Source organism: Orycteropus afer, unplaced genomic scaffold, assembly GCF_000298275.1.
Source record: "Orycteropus afer afer isolate SDZICR_OR568_19922 unplaced genomic scaffold, OryAfe1.0 scaffold00307, whole genome shotgun sequence".
Lineage (NCBI taxonomy): Eukaryota > Metazoa > Chordata > Mammalia > Tubulidentata > Orycteropodidae > Orycteropus > Orycteropus afer.
The window spans coordinates 2,536,752-2,553,714 of record NW_006921894.1 but is presented as its reverse complement, the minus strand read 5'-3'; the positions used below and the strand labels follow the sequence as shown (position 1 = coordinate 2,553,714).

The 16,963-nt window shown below is 36.1% G+C and overlaps 1 protein-coding gene across 1 annotated transcript in view; it reads right to left on the bottom strand.

Annotated features, from left to right (window-relative positions):
- Window positions 1-1,968: 1,968 nt before the first annotated feature.
- Window positions 1,969-16,963, bottom strand: part of PTPN2 (protein tyrosine phosphatase non-receptor type 2) — a 178,437-nt gene continuing 163,442 nt past the window's right edge. The window contains exons 13-14 of the mRNA XM_007951673.2: window positions 9,609-9,710; window positions 1,969-1,990 (exon numbers count right to left, since the gene is read on the bottom strand). Coding sequence (XP_007949864.1) covers window positions 1,969-1,990; window positions 9,609-9,710 — 124 coding nt within the window. The remainder of the gene's footprint in view (window positions 1,991-9,608; window positions 9,711-16,963) is intronic.

Here is a 16,963-nt window from a genome sequence, read left to right as displayed (position 1 = left end):
GTTCAGTAGTAGTATTCTCTCCCACACGTGGTTGGGCTGCATTTGATTCCTGGTCAATGTATCTCATGCACAGCCACCACCTGTCAGTCAGTGCAGGCTTGGGTATTAACTCTGATGCTGGACAGGTTACAGTGAGGCTTCCATACCAAGACAGACTGGGAAGAAAGGTTTGAAAATTGGCCATTGAAAACCCTATGAATCACAATGATCTGATCCCACTGTGCACGGGGTCACCATGAGCTGGGGGCTGACTCAAAAGCAGCTAATAACAATAAAGTTACTTACTCCTAAAACAGACAAAACCTGGAAAATAAGGCAAAAATGAACATGTCTTCATATATGTTTTTTAGGATGATTTGAGGACTCTGTACTGCCAATGAACCAGTAACTGGAAATATAAATTGATTTAATAAAATTGTTCCAATGGGGTGTTGTTATTGTTGTTGTTTGCCATTGAGTCGGCCCTGACTCATAGCGACCCCTCCTTGGGTTTCCGAGGCAGTATCACTACAGAAGTAGGAATGCCCAACCTTCCTTCCGAGGAGTGGCTGGTGGGTTTGAACTGCCAGCCTTCTGGTTAGCAGTCAAGTGCCTTAGGCACTATGCTACCAGAACTCCTAATGGGGTATTAGTATAATTTAAAAATATTTATGAAGTGTTGTAAGGATTTGAGAGTTGGCAAAACAAAGCATAACTACAAGTTATTACACTCATCAAGTGATGCTCAAGCGATGAGAGGCTTGTCTCTGGCCAATAAAAATGTAACCAATGATCAAATGACCTGGAAAGCTGACTGGACACATAATCTAAACCCATTACTTAAGATGGGAAATTAAATGGTAAAGCAGCCCAAAGCCTCACTTAGGAAAGAAATCTTCAGTCTTCTTGTAATCGATATTCGGGAAAAACACATTATCCAAAATCACTTTGTGATTTTAAAACTACATTAAATTGCTGTTTATTTTGACCATCACTGGGTTGTCTGTCTGTTGTACTGTGGTGGCTTGTGTGTTACTATGCTGCTGGAAGCTATGCCACTGGTATTTCAAATACCAGCAGGGTGACCTATGGTGGAGAGGAGTCTAAGCTTCCAGATTGAGTAGGAAGAAAGGTCTGGTGACCTACTTCCAAAAATTTGCCAATGAAAACTCTAGGCATCGTGATAGATTACTTTCCCATACAGTGCTAGGAAGTAAGACTCCTAGGTTGGAGGCACTCAAAATACACAGTGGCTACAATGAACTCAAGTATACCAATGGCAGTGAAGATGGCACAGGACTGGGTAAAATGTAGTACCAATGTACATGGGGCTGCCAATTTGTCACTAACTTGATGGCAACTAAGAACAAATTGAAATTAATTTTGACTTTTAGGCATTATTACCCACAATAATATTTTCCAGCTAACAAAAGTATTATTATAACTTTTCCATTGTTGCTTTCTCCTCACCTATGTTAGGATAGAAGGACTTGAGAGAAAATTACAAATGCTTTAAAAGTGACTGTTTTGAAACAATTTCAACTTACATGTTAATTGCTAGGGATGAACATCTGAAAAGCAAACCCACAGGAAAATATTCATGATTTGAAGCAGAGTGTCCTAATATAACGCACACAAGCAAACAGTCTATTTAATAAAAATATTTAATGCTGCCAAAAAGTATAAAAATACAGTAGGAATGGCAGAATACAAAGTAGTCTCCCCTAATTTATTTCTTTTACATCTTTCTACAATTCATACACATATTAAAAAAACACTTAAAACATCAAATTAAAGGATTTTGCAGTCTTCTGCTGGTGGGTGCTCTTCATTCCCTGGATGTAAAGTTTACTTTGTAAACAGACAGCTGTGAGGCAATCTATAGGTCTATCAAGCCTCACTTTAGTTTCCGGAGTGGGCTTCAGGTCTTGCTTTGCACATCAATGGTTCAAAATTTATAGCTGCAGAATATTCTCAAGTCATGAACACTTAGGTGTCTGTCAATCTTGGCCTAAAACATAAAATGAGAAGTCATCTATTCAATTCATATTTACCAACCAGACATACATACCAGATACACACAAACATAAAACGACTAACAATGAACTAAAAAGGCACCAAAATTCATTCCAACATATCACATTCAACCACCCTAAGGGCTTCACTGTTGCTGTGGTAAAATTGCTTAAGTGTTCATGGTGGTTTAAGGTAGACTCATGTTAAAGCATTACAACTCAGATTTTTCTTCAAAGATTACAAACTTAATTATTTTTAGGCCACCTTTTATTCCTTGCAATAACATCAAGAAATGACTCCTACTGAGATACTGGCAGACAGACAGGTTGTACCCACAACAATGTAGCAAGATTTATGGCATGTGCAAGACTTCAGAATTCTATGCAAAAGTTTAATCCAATCTGGAACTTCAATGTATAATGCAGCTAAAAATATAATCAATGTAATGTCTGAAAATAAGGTGAGTTTACATTTTAAAATCACAGACTATTAGCAGCAACAGACAACTTAAGTGACACATTACTGAAATTACTATTAATATGAAAGGAAACACAAGACATAAAATAGATTTATTATACTTTAATGCCAAAAATAAAAAGTTTAAACAAGTATTAGATAAATAACTATTATAAAGGCAGATGAGTTTTTGATGCTATATGACAGTATTTACAAATTACTCCAATTTTGGGGTAGGTAATTATCTTCATCCTTCCCCAAACTTCCCTTACCGACCAAAATCTAGATACTTGTCATTATTTTATCTCCATATATACAAATAGGAAATACAAACCACATCCATACATTTTAGCCTAAACATTTAGTCAAACACACAAAAGTACTAAAAATTAGGCTTCTTCCTGCTCATTCTCTGGCTTACTTTCTCTAAAGCAAGGCACCAAACACTTTGGTGTTCTGAATATTCCTTTTCTTGGATTTTCTAGCATAGTGGGGAAATGTTAGGTCTTCAAGAAAACATTTTTACCACTTATCTGTGGGCCAGAGACATAACTAGGGGTGCTTATTATAGGAACTTCCAGAATTCTGAACCAAAGTAATGGAGTAAGGAAAGGCATTTCCTGCTTAGTATGCCTGCAAAATATTTATTTTCCATGCATTCAGAAAAGTCTGGTCTTTAAGACAAAAGAACTGTAATCCAATCAAAGAGTGAATGGTTTAGAGAGTTTTATGACATTTCAGTATTCCTCTGGTTCAGCAGTGGTTCAACATGTTTCATACTTTTTTTTGAGGGAAAAATTTCATTTACTTAAAAAATAAAGAGAATTGCACTGCATTTTAACAATAAGAGTTATTGTCTATATTTTCCCATTTAAAAGACTGGCTTAAAGAATCCATAAAAACAAAGGCAATGTAACATAATGTAAGTATGAGCATAACCTAAGTATGAGCTTCGGCGCATTTGAGGGTGAATTAGCTTCGTGATGTACAAGCTGTGTAGTCTTGGACAAGTTACTTATTCTGTGACTTAGTTTTCTTACCTGAAAACAGGGAAAATTCTATCTACCCAGAAGTACTTATACATTAAAAACTAGTTGTTAATTCATGGCAACCTCATGTATGTCAGAGTAGAACTGTTTTCCATTGGGTGTTTAATGGATTATTTTTCAGAAGCAGGACACTGGGCCTTTCCTCCAAGATGTCTCTGGGTAGACTCGCACCTTCAACCTTTGGACTTGAATTGTTGCGGTTAGCAGCCAACTGAGTTACCACCCAGGGACTCCACTTAAGAGATTAGATAATCTAAAATGTAGATTAAATTTACGATATGTTGTTTAAACACACTGGTAGAATTTTAGGTGCTCAACATACTTACACTGTGGTCCTTCCCCAGCAGTATATTAAGGATATACTTAGCAAGAATGAGCTGTCATTTATATCAACTAAAAGAAATTTTTTGTTTTCCTTTTTGAGGTTTGTTTTATTTACGAAGGCAAAAGTAAAATGGGTTCAAACAAATGAAATTAACTGGGCTTGGTGTTTTACTTGGATAAGGCAGTCCTCATACAGTGCCGACAGTCCTTATGCTGGTATGGTCCAAAGACCACTTTTAGTGTAAGATATGAACAAAATACCTCCATTAATTTAGAAAGTCAAAACTTCACCAAAAGTAGTTTGTCACTAGATAATCACACTATTATTCCAACTGAGATGAACCAAGACTAATCACAAAGTTTTATTAAGTGAGCAAAGCATTACCCTTACAGACTTTAAAATCAACTTACCTAGGTTTCCTCTCCTAAACTCACTAAACTCAAATAGCTAAGTTTTTATACGGTAGCAATTTGAATAAACAAACAGCATCATGTGTTTGAAAAACCTATGCCAAATCAGAGCAACAATAAACAATGATTTGATGTTTTTCTTTTAAAATAGTCTCTATTAAGGAAATAAAAAAGTTCCAATGCAATTCTCCTAATAGCTCCCTAAAACATACTTAGGTAACATAAAACCAAGCACTATTAAAGCAGACTTTGTAAGTAACATCCTAAATTCTCCAATTCCCATATTCTAAATTACAAAATCCAAACTGAAAGAGCTCACAAGATTAAACTTTCACTCTCATCCAATGACCAGAGGTGGTTAGGCCCTTTATTTTCAGTTGTTAGGTGATAAAGACAAACTCTCTCAAACTAAGTAAAAGCATACAATATGTCTTTAAAGGAACATTTTTCCCAAAGGAGAGCAAAGTTTTCAGAATCCAAGTAGCAAAACGAGAGATTTATTTATCTGGAAAGTGTTGAAAGTACTTGTGCACAAATGCTAAGTGCCATTTGTGGACTGAAGTGAATGTGGTATATGTTTAGAATATTCCTGTAACTGAGGGAAGAATGAGATAGCCAAATACACTCATTTCCCTAGAAGTTACACTACCCAATGAAGAGTGAAAAAGCTTAACTTCCCAAACCTGGATAAACAATCAAATGACTTCATGAGGGCCAATAAATGCTCATTATCCAGGCATGGGATTCCTTTCAGAGTAGGGATTAATAAGATGACTGTACAATTTCAATTTCTCTCCACTAATTGTACCACAATGAGCTCTGGTGTTGCAGTGCCTAAGGCATTTGACTGCTAACCAGAAGGTTGGCAGTTCAAACTCACCAGCCACTCCAGGGAAGGAAGATGGGCCAATCTACTTCTGTAAAGATTTACCATCCCAGAAGCCCAATGGGGACTGCTATGAGTCAGAATCAACTTGATCGCAGTTGAGTTTTTTTTTAATGTATCACCATCATTTAGACCCACTCCATGAATAAGAGACAGCTGTAATTTATGCTGCTGTTTTGTAACATGGCTTTGAAGATACATTTAATAGCAAATGGAACCAAATCCAAACATATGTGCTAGGGGAGAACATGAATGAAGCTTCTTCAACTCCAGAGTAAATCATCCAGGGAATGACCAAGATTTGTATTTTAATAAGATCTTATGTGGAAAAATGTTTCTATTTTCAAAATTTCATTCCTAACCTTTTGTGTCCCTATTATCTAAAAAAATTAAACCAAATACTTTTAATTAGGTCTTCTTAAAGTAAGAGACTTGATTAGCTGCTGCTGTATAACAGAATGCAGATCAGGTATTTCTGTTACATGTACTTAGTTCCAAGCTGGGGATACATGCCTCAAGTAGGACTAGATGAAGTAGTGGCCTCAGAGATGCTACCCACCTTCCATTACTATGCACAATTCTAACTGAAGGACCCAGCTGATCTCATGCTCTAATGTCCTTGCTACACACACTCTACTCCAAAGATAGGAACCATGCGGACCTTACAAAGAAAACAATCATGTTTACAAAATGCTTGAATTCTAGACTCCTGACTGAACACAGAAAGAAATGGACTACATACATAATGTGATTAGGCTTTCAGTCATTTTATTTTAAATGTCTGTAAATGTATTTTGAAAGTTTAGGTAAAAATCAAGGTAAGGTGTGATTTTTAAAATCTGTACAATATCCAGGTCTTTGTTACTTGTTCTGATCTATTTATATAAAATCTAGTAAGAGAGTATTCTAAGAGGGAAATAAGATGCAGTATCTAATTCTTTGAGAATGATCTAATTCTTAGAAATATGTATAAATACCCACGAGACTTATCAACAACAGCCCCTTAAAAGGGTGCAGAAAGGCTAAATCTCAGACTGATTATAGCTTAACAATAACATTACCTATATCATGGGTTTGTTGTGAGGATTAAATAGGGTAATTATATGAAAAGTGTCTTAGCACATAACAAATGATCAATAAAAGGTAGCCACCATCACTCAGCATTGACCGTTGAAAGCAAAGGAGGAACTGATATAAAATCCGGATTACTGATCCACATAATCAAAGAAGTATTAAAAGGCTAACTACTTTTTAAACCAAAATGTTTTTGTTGATTCATATCATTAATTTTGGTTTATTTCAGAGAAAGGGGACAAGTATGGGTACATATCTAATTGAAGAGTTACAGCCCCTTTCGTTGACATACCTATTAAATAGGACTATTTAAAAGGAAAATGATTAGTAGTAAATTGTTGCTTTTCTTGACTTCCTTCCTTTCTTGTTCATTTCTTGGTAGAAATATTAATACACAGTGAAATGGCAAAGGACAGAGAGGTATAAAACTTGGCAAATGTACAAATATCCTCTATTTATGAAAAGTAGTCTTTATACTTATTCTAAAGTTCTGTGTGTTTGTACATGCTAGTTAAACTTGTAAGCCTGCAGGAAAAAGCATTATTCTTATTGAATATATGGATAAATAAAATCTGGAGAATTATATTTTTACATATTATGTATGTGCAAGCATGGGTAAAAATGAGTAGTAGGCTAGCATAAAGTAATACTTGGCTAAGTTTGGAAAGGAGTATGTAACCAGTTGATACGGCCAAAGAAAATGGCATTAAACCAAATGTGGTTGTCAGTCTATCAGCAGGGAGGAATTAACTAGTTAAGTAAACTTTCTATGAAACTAATAACCTTTGTTATCTTTTTTCCTAACTCAATCTATTAAAAAATACCTCATCCAAGTCAAAATACATAACAGATATTTCAAAAATTGTTAAAGCTAGAAAATATTAAGACCTAAGGATGTACAAGTTTTTTAAAGCATGCAGAACCCACCAAGGTTGATGAACATATTTCCTCTGGCTGTTAACTAGAAGACAGGAACAGTGCCTGTGTCTCTTTCGTTGACTGGCAGAACCCATTTAACACAGGTCAGGATGATGGCACTGGGCACCAAAATACACAGCCTATGCTGTTCATAACTAAGACATGGCACCCACCCAAAATACTACTGATAAAAACTTCACATTATTTACAACTTCCAGTGTTCAACATTCTCTTTGAGGACCTCCTTGGGTGAGGAGAGATGATGGGTCCCTGCTGAAGTCCATCTACAAGTGCCCACTGCCTGACTTGGTAAAGCACACTCACCTTGCAAAAGACAAAGTACACTAATACCAGAATTTGTTTCCTGTAAGTTTTTACAAATTTGTTTAAAGCAAGGCTCCTTCAACTGGAAATTAATGTAGTCTATTAGTATTTGATTTGAAGAGTAAATTACTGTATTTTAGCAAAGATAAAGCAAGGCAAACTGGTAAGATTTCAAATCTAAAATATAAGGGTCTTGGTGCCTAAACACAGGTTCAATGTAGATAGATATAGGAAGATGTCCCTCTTACTTTCTTTACATTTAAAGGTTACAGGACACAGTGATATTGAATTAGGAAGGAGGCACAATACACAGTACCACCTACATAGGAGCCCTGGTGGTACTGCGGTTAATGTATTTGGCTGCTAACCAAAAGGCTGGTGGTTCAAACCCACTAGTCGCTCTGGGGGAGAAAGATGTGGTAGGTTGTTTCTATAAAAATAACAGCCTTAGAAACCCATGGGGCAGTCGTATTCTGTCCTATAGGGTCACTGAGAGTTGGAAAAGACTCAACGGTAATGGGTTATGTGTATCAGTCATATCCTGCTTTAAATACTTTCAGAATAATTTCACACAACCAAAATGCTACTCAAAACAATTCAAGATACTGATTTGTATCAATGGTTTTTAAATTTTAAAGTAAAAAAGAAAACGGGGAGGGGGGTGGAGGAGAATGACCCCCTTTTAAAATAATGATGCCTTACATAGCAATCTTATGTGGCACATAAATATATAAAGCAGAGATGTTATGGTTTACAGCAAAGGCTGGTAGGTTGGAGTCCTCCCCACAACCTCTGGGGACCCTCAGAAATCCAACAATCGTAACTAGAAAACCCTAAAATAATGTAATTTAAATGCCTCCTAGTAATTTAATTGATAATGACTATTTAAAGTTGAAGTCAAACAAATTAAACACTGAATGGAATGTTGGGATCTGAAGAAAGCACTCAAAGGAGTGGTTAAATTCATTGTACAATATGCCTATTAAAAATAGTAAGAAGGGAAAGGGACAATGTAAGGTTTGTACATCATCATACTATTTATTGAAGTAGAAAGAACTCGAAAAATATTTTACTTCAAAACTTCAGTCTAGTAAACTGAAATTAGGGATCATAAAATGTTCTTTCTTATATTTATTTCTTAAGTCACAATTTATCCTGATTATAAATTAGGGTAATTACATTGAAATTTCATGAAAATAAACAGAGTTAGAAATCGGCTTTACAGAAACCAATTTCTTTACAAATCTTGACCAACTGTAATCTGACTATTCCAGTAAGGACAATTTTCCTTCAAAAATATTTTTAGGGAAAATTTTTATTTTTATTTTTAAAATTGGGAAAATTGTAAACATAAAAGAAATGCAAATATATAGTAAAAAGCACTTACTCAGATTTCTACCAGTTTGTATCAAACTTCTCTTTAGGAAAATGGAAAATTTATCCAGTACAATTAAGCCAACATACACTTTATTATTTTATGGTAACAGATTTTTCAAATTGGGCTTTTAAAAAAGTACATTAACTACAAAAGTAAGATCAAATAGGTAGTTATAAAATATATTTATCCCGAAACGACTAAGAATATAAAATGTAGATGTTCATGTCATGAGTACATTACACATTACACATATTATTTAAAGGTCATTTTCTTTCCATTAATAACACAGATAAAACCACAAATATTTATTGCTTATATTAAATTCATGTTAAAAAAACCCAGATAGCCTCCAAAAACAAATCCTTGAGACAAAGGATTTTTCAATCTGGTCAGGTGAAATGCCACATTTAACATGTATGAATACAGTTCCAAAATGTACTAATTTTGCACACACATTAATGTCTTTATTTTATATAGCTGTTTACAACTTGGCTTTCAGAGGAACCTGCAGTGAAGAGTCCTGAGATGTTGGGATTGTGACCAGTACATATTGCTTATCTGATTGATGTCTAGTCTACTGCACCACTTTTGGGGTATGAGGAGTTTGTTGCTAACAGATAAACCCTTGTAATTAATGAAGCACTGTCAGCTATTAGTGCAGAAGTTTGCTGGGCAAAAATTAATTATTTATAGGACACTTTGTTGAAAAAACAGTGCCCAGCCAATAAAAGTGCCAACCAAAATGACTGACACAAACCCCATCTTAGTGAGAATAGGTTGCCAATATAACCACCTTTTCCTTTTTCGTTCAGTCTCATTTAGCCTCTGTTTCATCTGTTGCACCTTCTGAGCTGTGTTAGCTTTTCTGTCCTCTCGAATACGTTTCCGTAGAACACTATGAATAAAAAAACCCACAAATAAATGGAAGTCACAGCAAAATTTAATTAATCTAATACAGAGGCTATAAAAGCCATATGCTAAAATAAACCATATATACCTACATATTTTTCATGTCAATCAAACTTCAAAACAAAAAAGGGGAAAAGCCTCAATATTCTAAATGATTTAGAGATATACTCTTGATTTAACAGAAATTTCTAGTACAGTTTTGCATTAATGAGTACTTTTAGTAGAACCTGAAAATATGCAGGATGCTTTCTTCCAAAATTTTGAACTTTGTGATTAATCAGTTTATCTCCTTCCTTTTTACCTGGTCATCACAGGCAGCAATGGGAGGGTTAAGTTGGTTCCCCATACAAGTGATTTCCTTTTGTGTTTACATTTCACTTTTTACAAAGACCATGAGAACAGGTATATATGTAATATTTTTCATGACTTCTGCAATGGTAGCTCCTATTGCTCTGCTGAAAATGAAGATGACTTCATCTTACTGATGAAGATCAAAAACTACAGCCTCCAATATGGATTACACCTAAACATAAAATGAAAATTCTAACTGTACCAATAAGCAACATCATAATAAATGGAAAAAAGATTGAAGTTATCAAAGATTCATTTTATTTGGATTTATTAACAATCGTGAAAGCAGCAGTCAAGAAATCAAGTGATGTACTGCATTGGGCAAATCTGCTGCAAAAGATGTCCTTTATAGTGTTAAATGGCAAAGACGTCACTTTGAAAAATTAGGTGCACCTGACCCAAACCATGGTATTTTCAATCACCTTATATACATGTGAAAACTAGAAAATGAATAAGGAAGACTGAAGAATTAAGGCATTGGGGATGAACACTAAATATACAATGGACTGCTACACAAACAAATCTGTCTTGGATGATTACAGCCAGAATGCTCCTTAGAAGTGAGGATGGTGAGACTGTGCCTCAAGTCTGGTCATGCTGTCAGGGACCAGTCCCTAGAAAAGGGTATCATGCTTGGTAGAGAGTTAGAGAGATAGAGAGATACATAGATAGATACATAGATAGATAGATAAATAAATAAAATGGAAGAACCTCAAGATGAACTGACACAGTGACTTCAACAATGGGCTCAAGGATGGCAACAATTCTGAGAATGGTGCAGGACTGGGCAATGTTGCGTTCTGTTGTAAATAAGGTTGCTATGAGTCAGAACCAACTCAGTGGTACCTAATAACAAGAATTGCTCTGTCCGACCATATGTATCTCCAGTTGTTATTTTCCTATTTAATACAGGATTTCTGTCTCAATGACAGTTCTTTGACTTTCAAGATATGATCCTAGGACTAAATAAAGAAGGATATTTCATGACAACATGTATGTTACTATTTTTCTCTTTTAAAGCATGTCACAAAATATGTACCTTTTTTCATTCATCATTTGTTTATATTATGGCAAAAACCTAAGTGCTTTCCTGCCTCCAAATAACCTCAATTATACATTCACTGTCACAGTAATTTTTCAAAGACATAGCTCTGATCATGTACCTTGACTAAAAATATTGAAATATGTCTACTAAATTAAGAGTGACAGTTTTTTCAGGCCAAAAATTTTAACCTGAATTTAATTATGAGAAACAACAAGAAAGCAGATTATAGGGGCATCAGATAATTTATCAGGCCAATTAACTGGATGTCTTATGAAACCATGACCCTAAACCCCCAAACCAAAAACCAAATCCCATGAGGTTTTTAATTGTACATAATCAGCCTCTGTAGCTACTCTTTCTTTTGTCACTGTTTTAAACCTATCAATTACACAAGTTTTGCCAATACATTTTTTTTATGGGTGTTAAACTTACTGACTGCAATTACAATAATTGGCTGTGCAACCCTACATTTAATCAACTTTGGTATTTTCGTCATCGTTAACCCTTCACCTTCCCCTTCCCTCCTGTTACTGTTGTTGGTGTTGTTATTTGCCGTCGAGTCAGACCCGACTCATAGTGACCTCTCCTTGGATTTCTGAGGTGGTATCACTATGGAAGTAGATTGCCCAACCTTTCTTCCGAGGAGTGGCTGGTGGGTTTGAACCGCCAGCCTTCTGGTTAGCAGTCAAGTGCCTTAGGCACTACGCTACCAGAGCTTCTTCCTGCCACTGGTAACCATTAATAAACTTTGCTCTCTTATTTTCCTGTTTTTATGTAAGTGAAGTCATGTAGTATTTGTCCTTTTGTGATTGACTTATTTCACTCTGCTTGTCTTCCAACTTCATCTGTATTGTAGCATGTATCAAGATTTCATATATCCTACTGGCTGACCAGTAAACCATTTTATATATGGACAATGTTTTGTTTATCCATTCATCTGATGATAAACATTTATGTTGTTTCCACCTTTTGGCTACTGTGAATAATGTTGCAATGAACACTGGTATACAAGTCTCCACTTTCAAATCTTTTGGGTATATACCTAGAAGTGGAATTTCTGGGTATATCATTGTGGTTTTGGTTTGCACATCTGTGATGGTAATGATGCTGAGCATCTTTCACGTGTCTGGTGGTCATATGAATGTCTTTGGTGAAATGGCCATTCATGCCCTTCACCTATTTTATGATTGGGTTATCTGTCTTTTTGTTGTGAAGCTATCAAGGTTCTTGTAGGATATGTGGTTTCCAAAGTAAACTTTTGTTTTTTCACTTTTTGTTGAAGTCTTCTGATGAAGAAAAGCTTTTGATTTTCATGAGGTCCCATTTATTATTTTGTTTTCTGCTGTGTTATTATAATAAATGCTTTTGTTATTATAATAAATAACCCATTGTTGAAACCTAGGCCTGACAAGTGTTACCCCTGCTTTTTCTTTTAAGAATTTTATGCTTTTAAGTTTGCACGTGTAGGCCCTTAATCCATTTTGAATTTATTTTTGTGTATAGTGTGAGGTAAGGATCCTTTTAATTTTTCTGGACATCGAAATCCTATTTTCTCAACACCATTTACCAAAGAGATTCTTCTTTCTCCTTTAAATGGACTTAAGCACCCTTGTCAAAAACAGTTAACCATACATGTACAGGTGTATTACTGGACTCTCAATTCTACCCCATTTTTCTTTGTGTCTACTTGTTTATCAGTACCAAGCTGTTTTGATTACTGTGGTTGTATGTTGTTGTTAGGTGCCATCGGGTTGGTCCTGACTCATAGTGACCTTATGGGCAAAAGAAGGAAAACACTGCTCAGTCATGTACCATCCTCACAATCACTGTCATAGTTGAGCCCACTCTTGCGGTCACTGTGTCAATCCACCGCATTGAGGGTCTTCTCTTTTTCGCTGAACATCCACTTTATCAAAAACGATAGCCTTCTCCAGAGACTGGTCCGTTCTGACAACAAACCCAAGGTACATGAGAAAAAGTCTCAGAATCATTGTTTCTAAGGAGCATATTGACTATACTTGATCCAAGACAGATTTGTTTGTTCTCCATGCAGTCCATATCATAATTCAAATGCATCAATTCTTCTTCTTACTAATTGTCCAGCTTGTGCATGCATATGAGGCAATTGGATCAGGCTCAACTTAGTCTTCAAAGTGACATCTTTGCCCAATGCAATATATGTCGTTTGCTGCTTCTGTGGGTGTTGATTGTGGGTCCAAGTAAAATGAAATATTTAACAACTTAAATTTTTTCTCTGTTAATCATGATTTACTTATTGGTCCAGTTGTAAGGATTTCTGTTTTATGTTGAGGTATAATCCATATGTTGTTGTTGTTATATGCTGTTGAGTCGGACCCAACTCATAGCGACCTCTCCTTGGGTTTCCGAGGTGGTATCACTATGGAAGGAGATTGTCCAACCTTCCTTCCGAGGAGTGGCTGGTGGGTTTGAACTGCCAGGCTTCTGGTTACCAGTCAAGTGCCTTATTTTTGGTCTTCAACAGTAAGTGCTTCAAGTCATCTTCACTTACAGCAAGCAAAGTTGGATCGTCTGTATACTGCAGGTTGTCAATGAATTGGGCTCCAACCCTGATGGCTTGTTCTTCTTCATACAGTCCAATATCTCAGATTATTTGTTCAGCATGCAGAATGAATAAATATGATGAAAGAATACAACCCTGATCCACATCTTTTCTGGTTTTAAATCATGCAATATCCCTTTGTTCTGTTCTAATGACTGCTTCTTGGTCTATGTACAGGTTCCTCAACAGCACAATTAAGGGTTCTGGAATTCTCATTCTTTGCAAAGTTACCCATAATTTGCTATGATCCACATATTCAAATATCTTTGCATAGTCAATAAAAGACAGATAAACATCTTTCTGGTATTTTCTGATTTCAGCCAAGATCCATCTGACATCAGCAATGATATCCCTTGTTCCATGTCCTCGTTTGAATCCAACTTCAATGACTGGCAGTTCTCTATTAATATATGGCTGCAAACATTTTAAAATTCTCTTTAGCAAAATTTCACTTGTGTGTGACATTAATGATACTGTTTGAAAATTTCCACTTTCTGCTAGATCACCTTTCTTTGGAATGAGCATAAATACGGATCAGTTCAAGTCAAGTTGGCCAGGTAACTTTCTTACAAATTTCTTGGTGTACGTTAAGTCAGTGCTTCCAGTGTTGCACTGGTTTGTTGAAACATCAACTGGTATTCCGTCAATTCCTAAGGCCTTGCTTTTCACCAATGTCTTCAGTGCAGCTTGGAGTCTTCCTTCAAAACCATCCACTGGTTCTTGAGCATATGCTATCTCCTGAAATGGTTGAATGTCATTTTTGGTACAGTGGCTCTGTGTATTCCTTCCATCTTCCTTTGATGCTTCCTGTGTCATTCAATATTTTACCCATAGAATCCTTCAATACTGGAACTTGAGGACTCAATTTTTTCTTCAGTTCTTTCAGCTTGAGAAATGCTGAGCATGTCCTTCCCTTCTGTTTTTCTAACTCCAGGTCTTTGCACATTTCATTATAATACTTTACTCTGTCTTCTTGAGCTGCCTTTGAAATCTTCTGTTTAGCTCTTTTATCTGGTCATTTCTTCCATTCACTTTAGCTACTCTCCATTCAAGAACAAGTTTCAGAGTCTCTTCTGACATGCATTTTGGTCTTTATTTTGTTCCTTGTTGTTTTAATGACCTTGTTGTTGTTGTTGTTGTTATGTGCCATCGAGTTGGCCCCAACTCATAGCGACCCCTCCTTGGGTTTTCGAGGCAGTATCACTACGGAAGTAGGATTGCCCAACTTTCCTTCCGGGGAGTGGCTGGTGGGTTTGAACCGCCAGCCTTCTGGTTAACAGTCAAGTGCTTTAGCCACTATGCTACCAGAGCACCTTTTAATGACCTTATGTCTTTTTTATCTACGATGCCCCTGATGTCATCCCACAACCTCTCTATTAAATGTGTCAAATCTATTCTTGAGACTGTATCTAAATTCAGGTCACATGTTGATGCTTCTTTGTCTGCAACTTTCACATTCCAGTTACCAGAAATTATCAAGGTATCTTGATTGAATGTTTTATCAATTTCAGATTGCAGAAGTTGGTAAAACTTTTCAATTTTTTTTCCCTCATTTGGTTTTAGTGATTGAGGTGTAAACTGTTAACAGTCATATTAACTGTTCTTCCTTCTAAGTGTATGGGTATTACCTTATCACTAACAGATTTGTATTTCAGGATAGACTCTGAAATGTTCTTTTTGATGACAAATGTGATGCCATATTTATTTGTCATTCCCAGCAAAGTACATCATATGACTATCTGATTCAAATGGCAAATACCAGCCCATTTCAGCTAAAGCCTCAGGTATCAATCTTTATGCAGTCCATTTCATTTCTGACAATTTCCAACTTTTCTAGAGTCATATTTCATACACATCATGTTCTAATTATTAATGGATATTTATAGCTATTCTTTTTCCTTTTAGGTTGTGCCACATTAGCAAATGAAGGTACTGAAAGCTTTACTCCATCCATGTCATTAAGGTTGATTCTACTTGGAGGAAGCAGCTCTTCATCAGTCAATAATCTGAGTGCCTTCCAACCCGAGGGGCTCATCTTCCAGTACCACATCAGACAATGCTGCACTACTATTCATAACATCTTCAGTGCCCAATTTTATCAGCGGAGATTGCCATATCCCTCCTCTTAGTCTGTCTTAGTTTGGAAGTTCCACTGAAGCCTGTCCATATGGGTGACCTGCTGTTATCTGCAACACTGGTGGCTAGCTTTGCAGTATGTTTTAAAATAAGGAAGTGTGTCTGCTTATTTTGGTCTTTTCTCTCAACACTAGCTATTTGGATTCTCTTGTCATTCCATATAATGTTGAGGAATGGTTTTTCTATTTCTGTAAAGAAGGCTGTTGGGATTTTGATCAAGATTGTACTAAATCTATAGATCACTTTGGGTAGTACTGACATCTTAACATTATTAAGTATTCCGATCCATGAACATGGACCATCTTTGTATTTAAGTCTTCCTTAATTGCTCCCAATAGTGTTTTCATTGTATAAGTAACTCACATCCCTGGTTAGATTTATTCCTAGGTATTTTATTCTCTCAGATGGTATTGCAAATGTAACTGTTTCTTTAATTTCCCTTTTAAGATTTCTTTTTGCTAGTGTATACACACTCAACTGATTTACATTTCTTGGCCTTGTACCTTGCAACTTTGCTAAGTTCCTCTATCAGAAAAGTTCAACTTTTTGAGGAATTACCAAATTCTCTTCCAGAGTGGTTTATCATTTTACATTTCCATTAGCAAAGGATGAGGGTTTGTTGTTCCATAACCTCACCAACACGTATTGTTTTCCAGTTTTTTGATTACTTATGGTATTGTCCAGAAGTGAGGAAGTATCTCATTATGGTTTTGATTTGCATTTCCCTAACGGCTAATGAGGAGCTCTGGTTGAAGTGCGTTGCTGCCAACCAAAACATTAGTGGTTTGGACCCTTCAGCTGATGTGTGGGAGAAAAATGTGCCAGTCTGCTTCCCTGAACATTTAGTCTTGGAAACCTTATAAGGCAGTTCCCCTGTCTATAGAGTCACTATGAGTCAGAATTGAATCTACAGCAGTGGGTTTTGGTTTTCTTAATGACTAATGAAGGCACCCTTAGGCTAAAAGGAGAGCAAAATAGGACTGGGAAAGAGCTGCAACATCTGAGTAAACCCAGCCTTACTCATGGAAAAGAGAAAGCTTTTGAGACCTTCATTTGCTGATGTGGCACCACTCAAATTGAAGAGAAACAGCCGCAGACATCCATTAATCATCGGAACATGGAATGT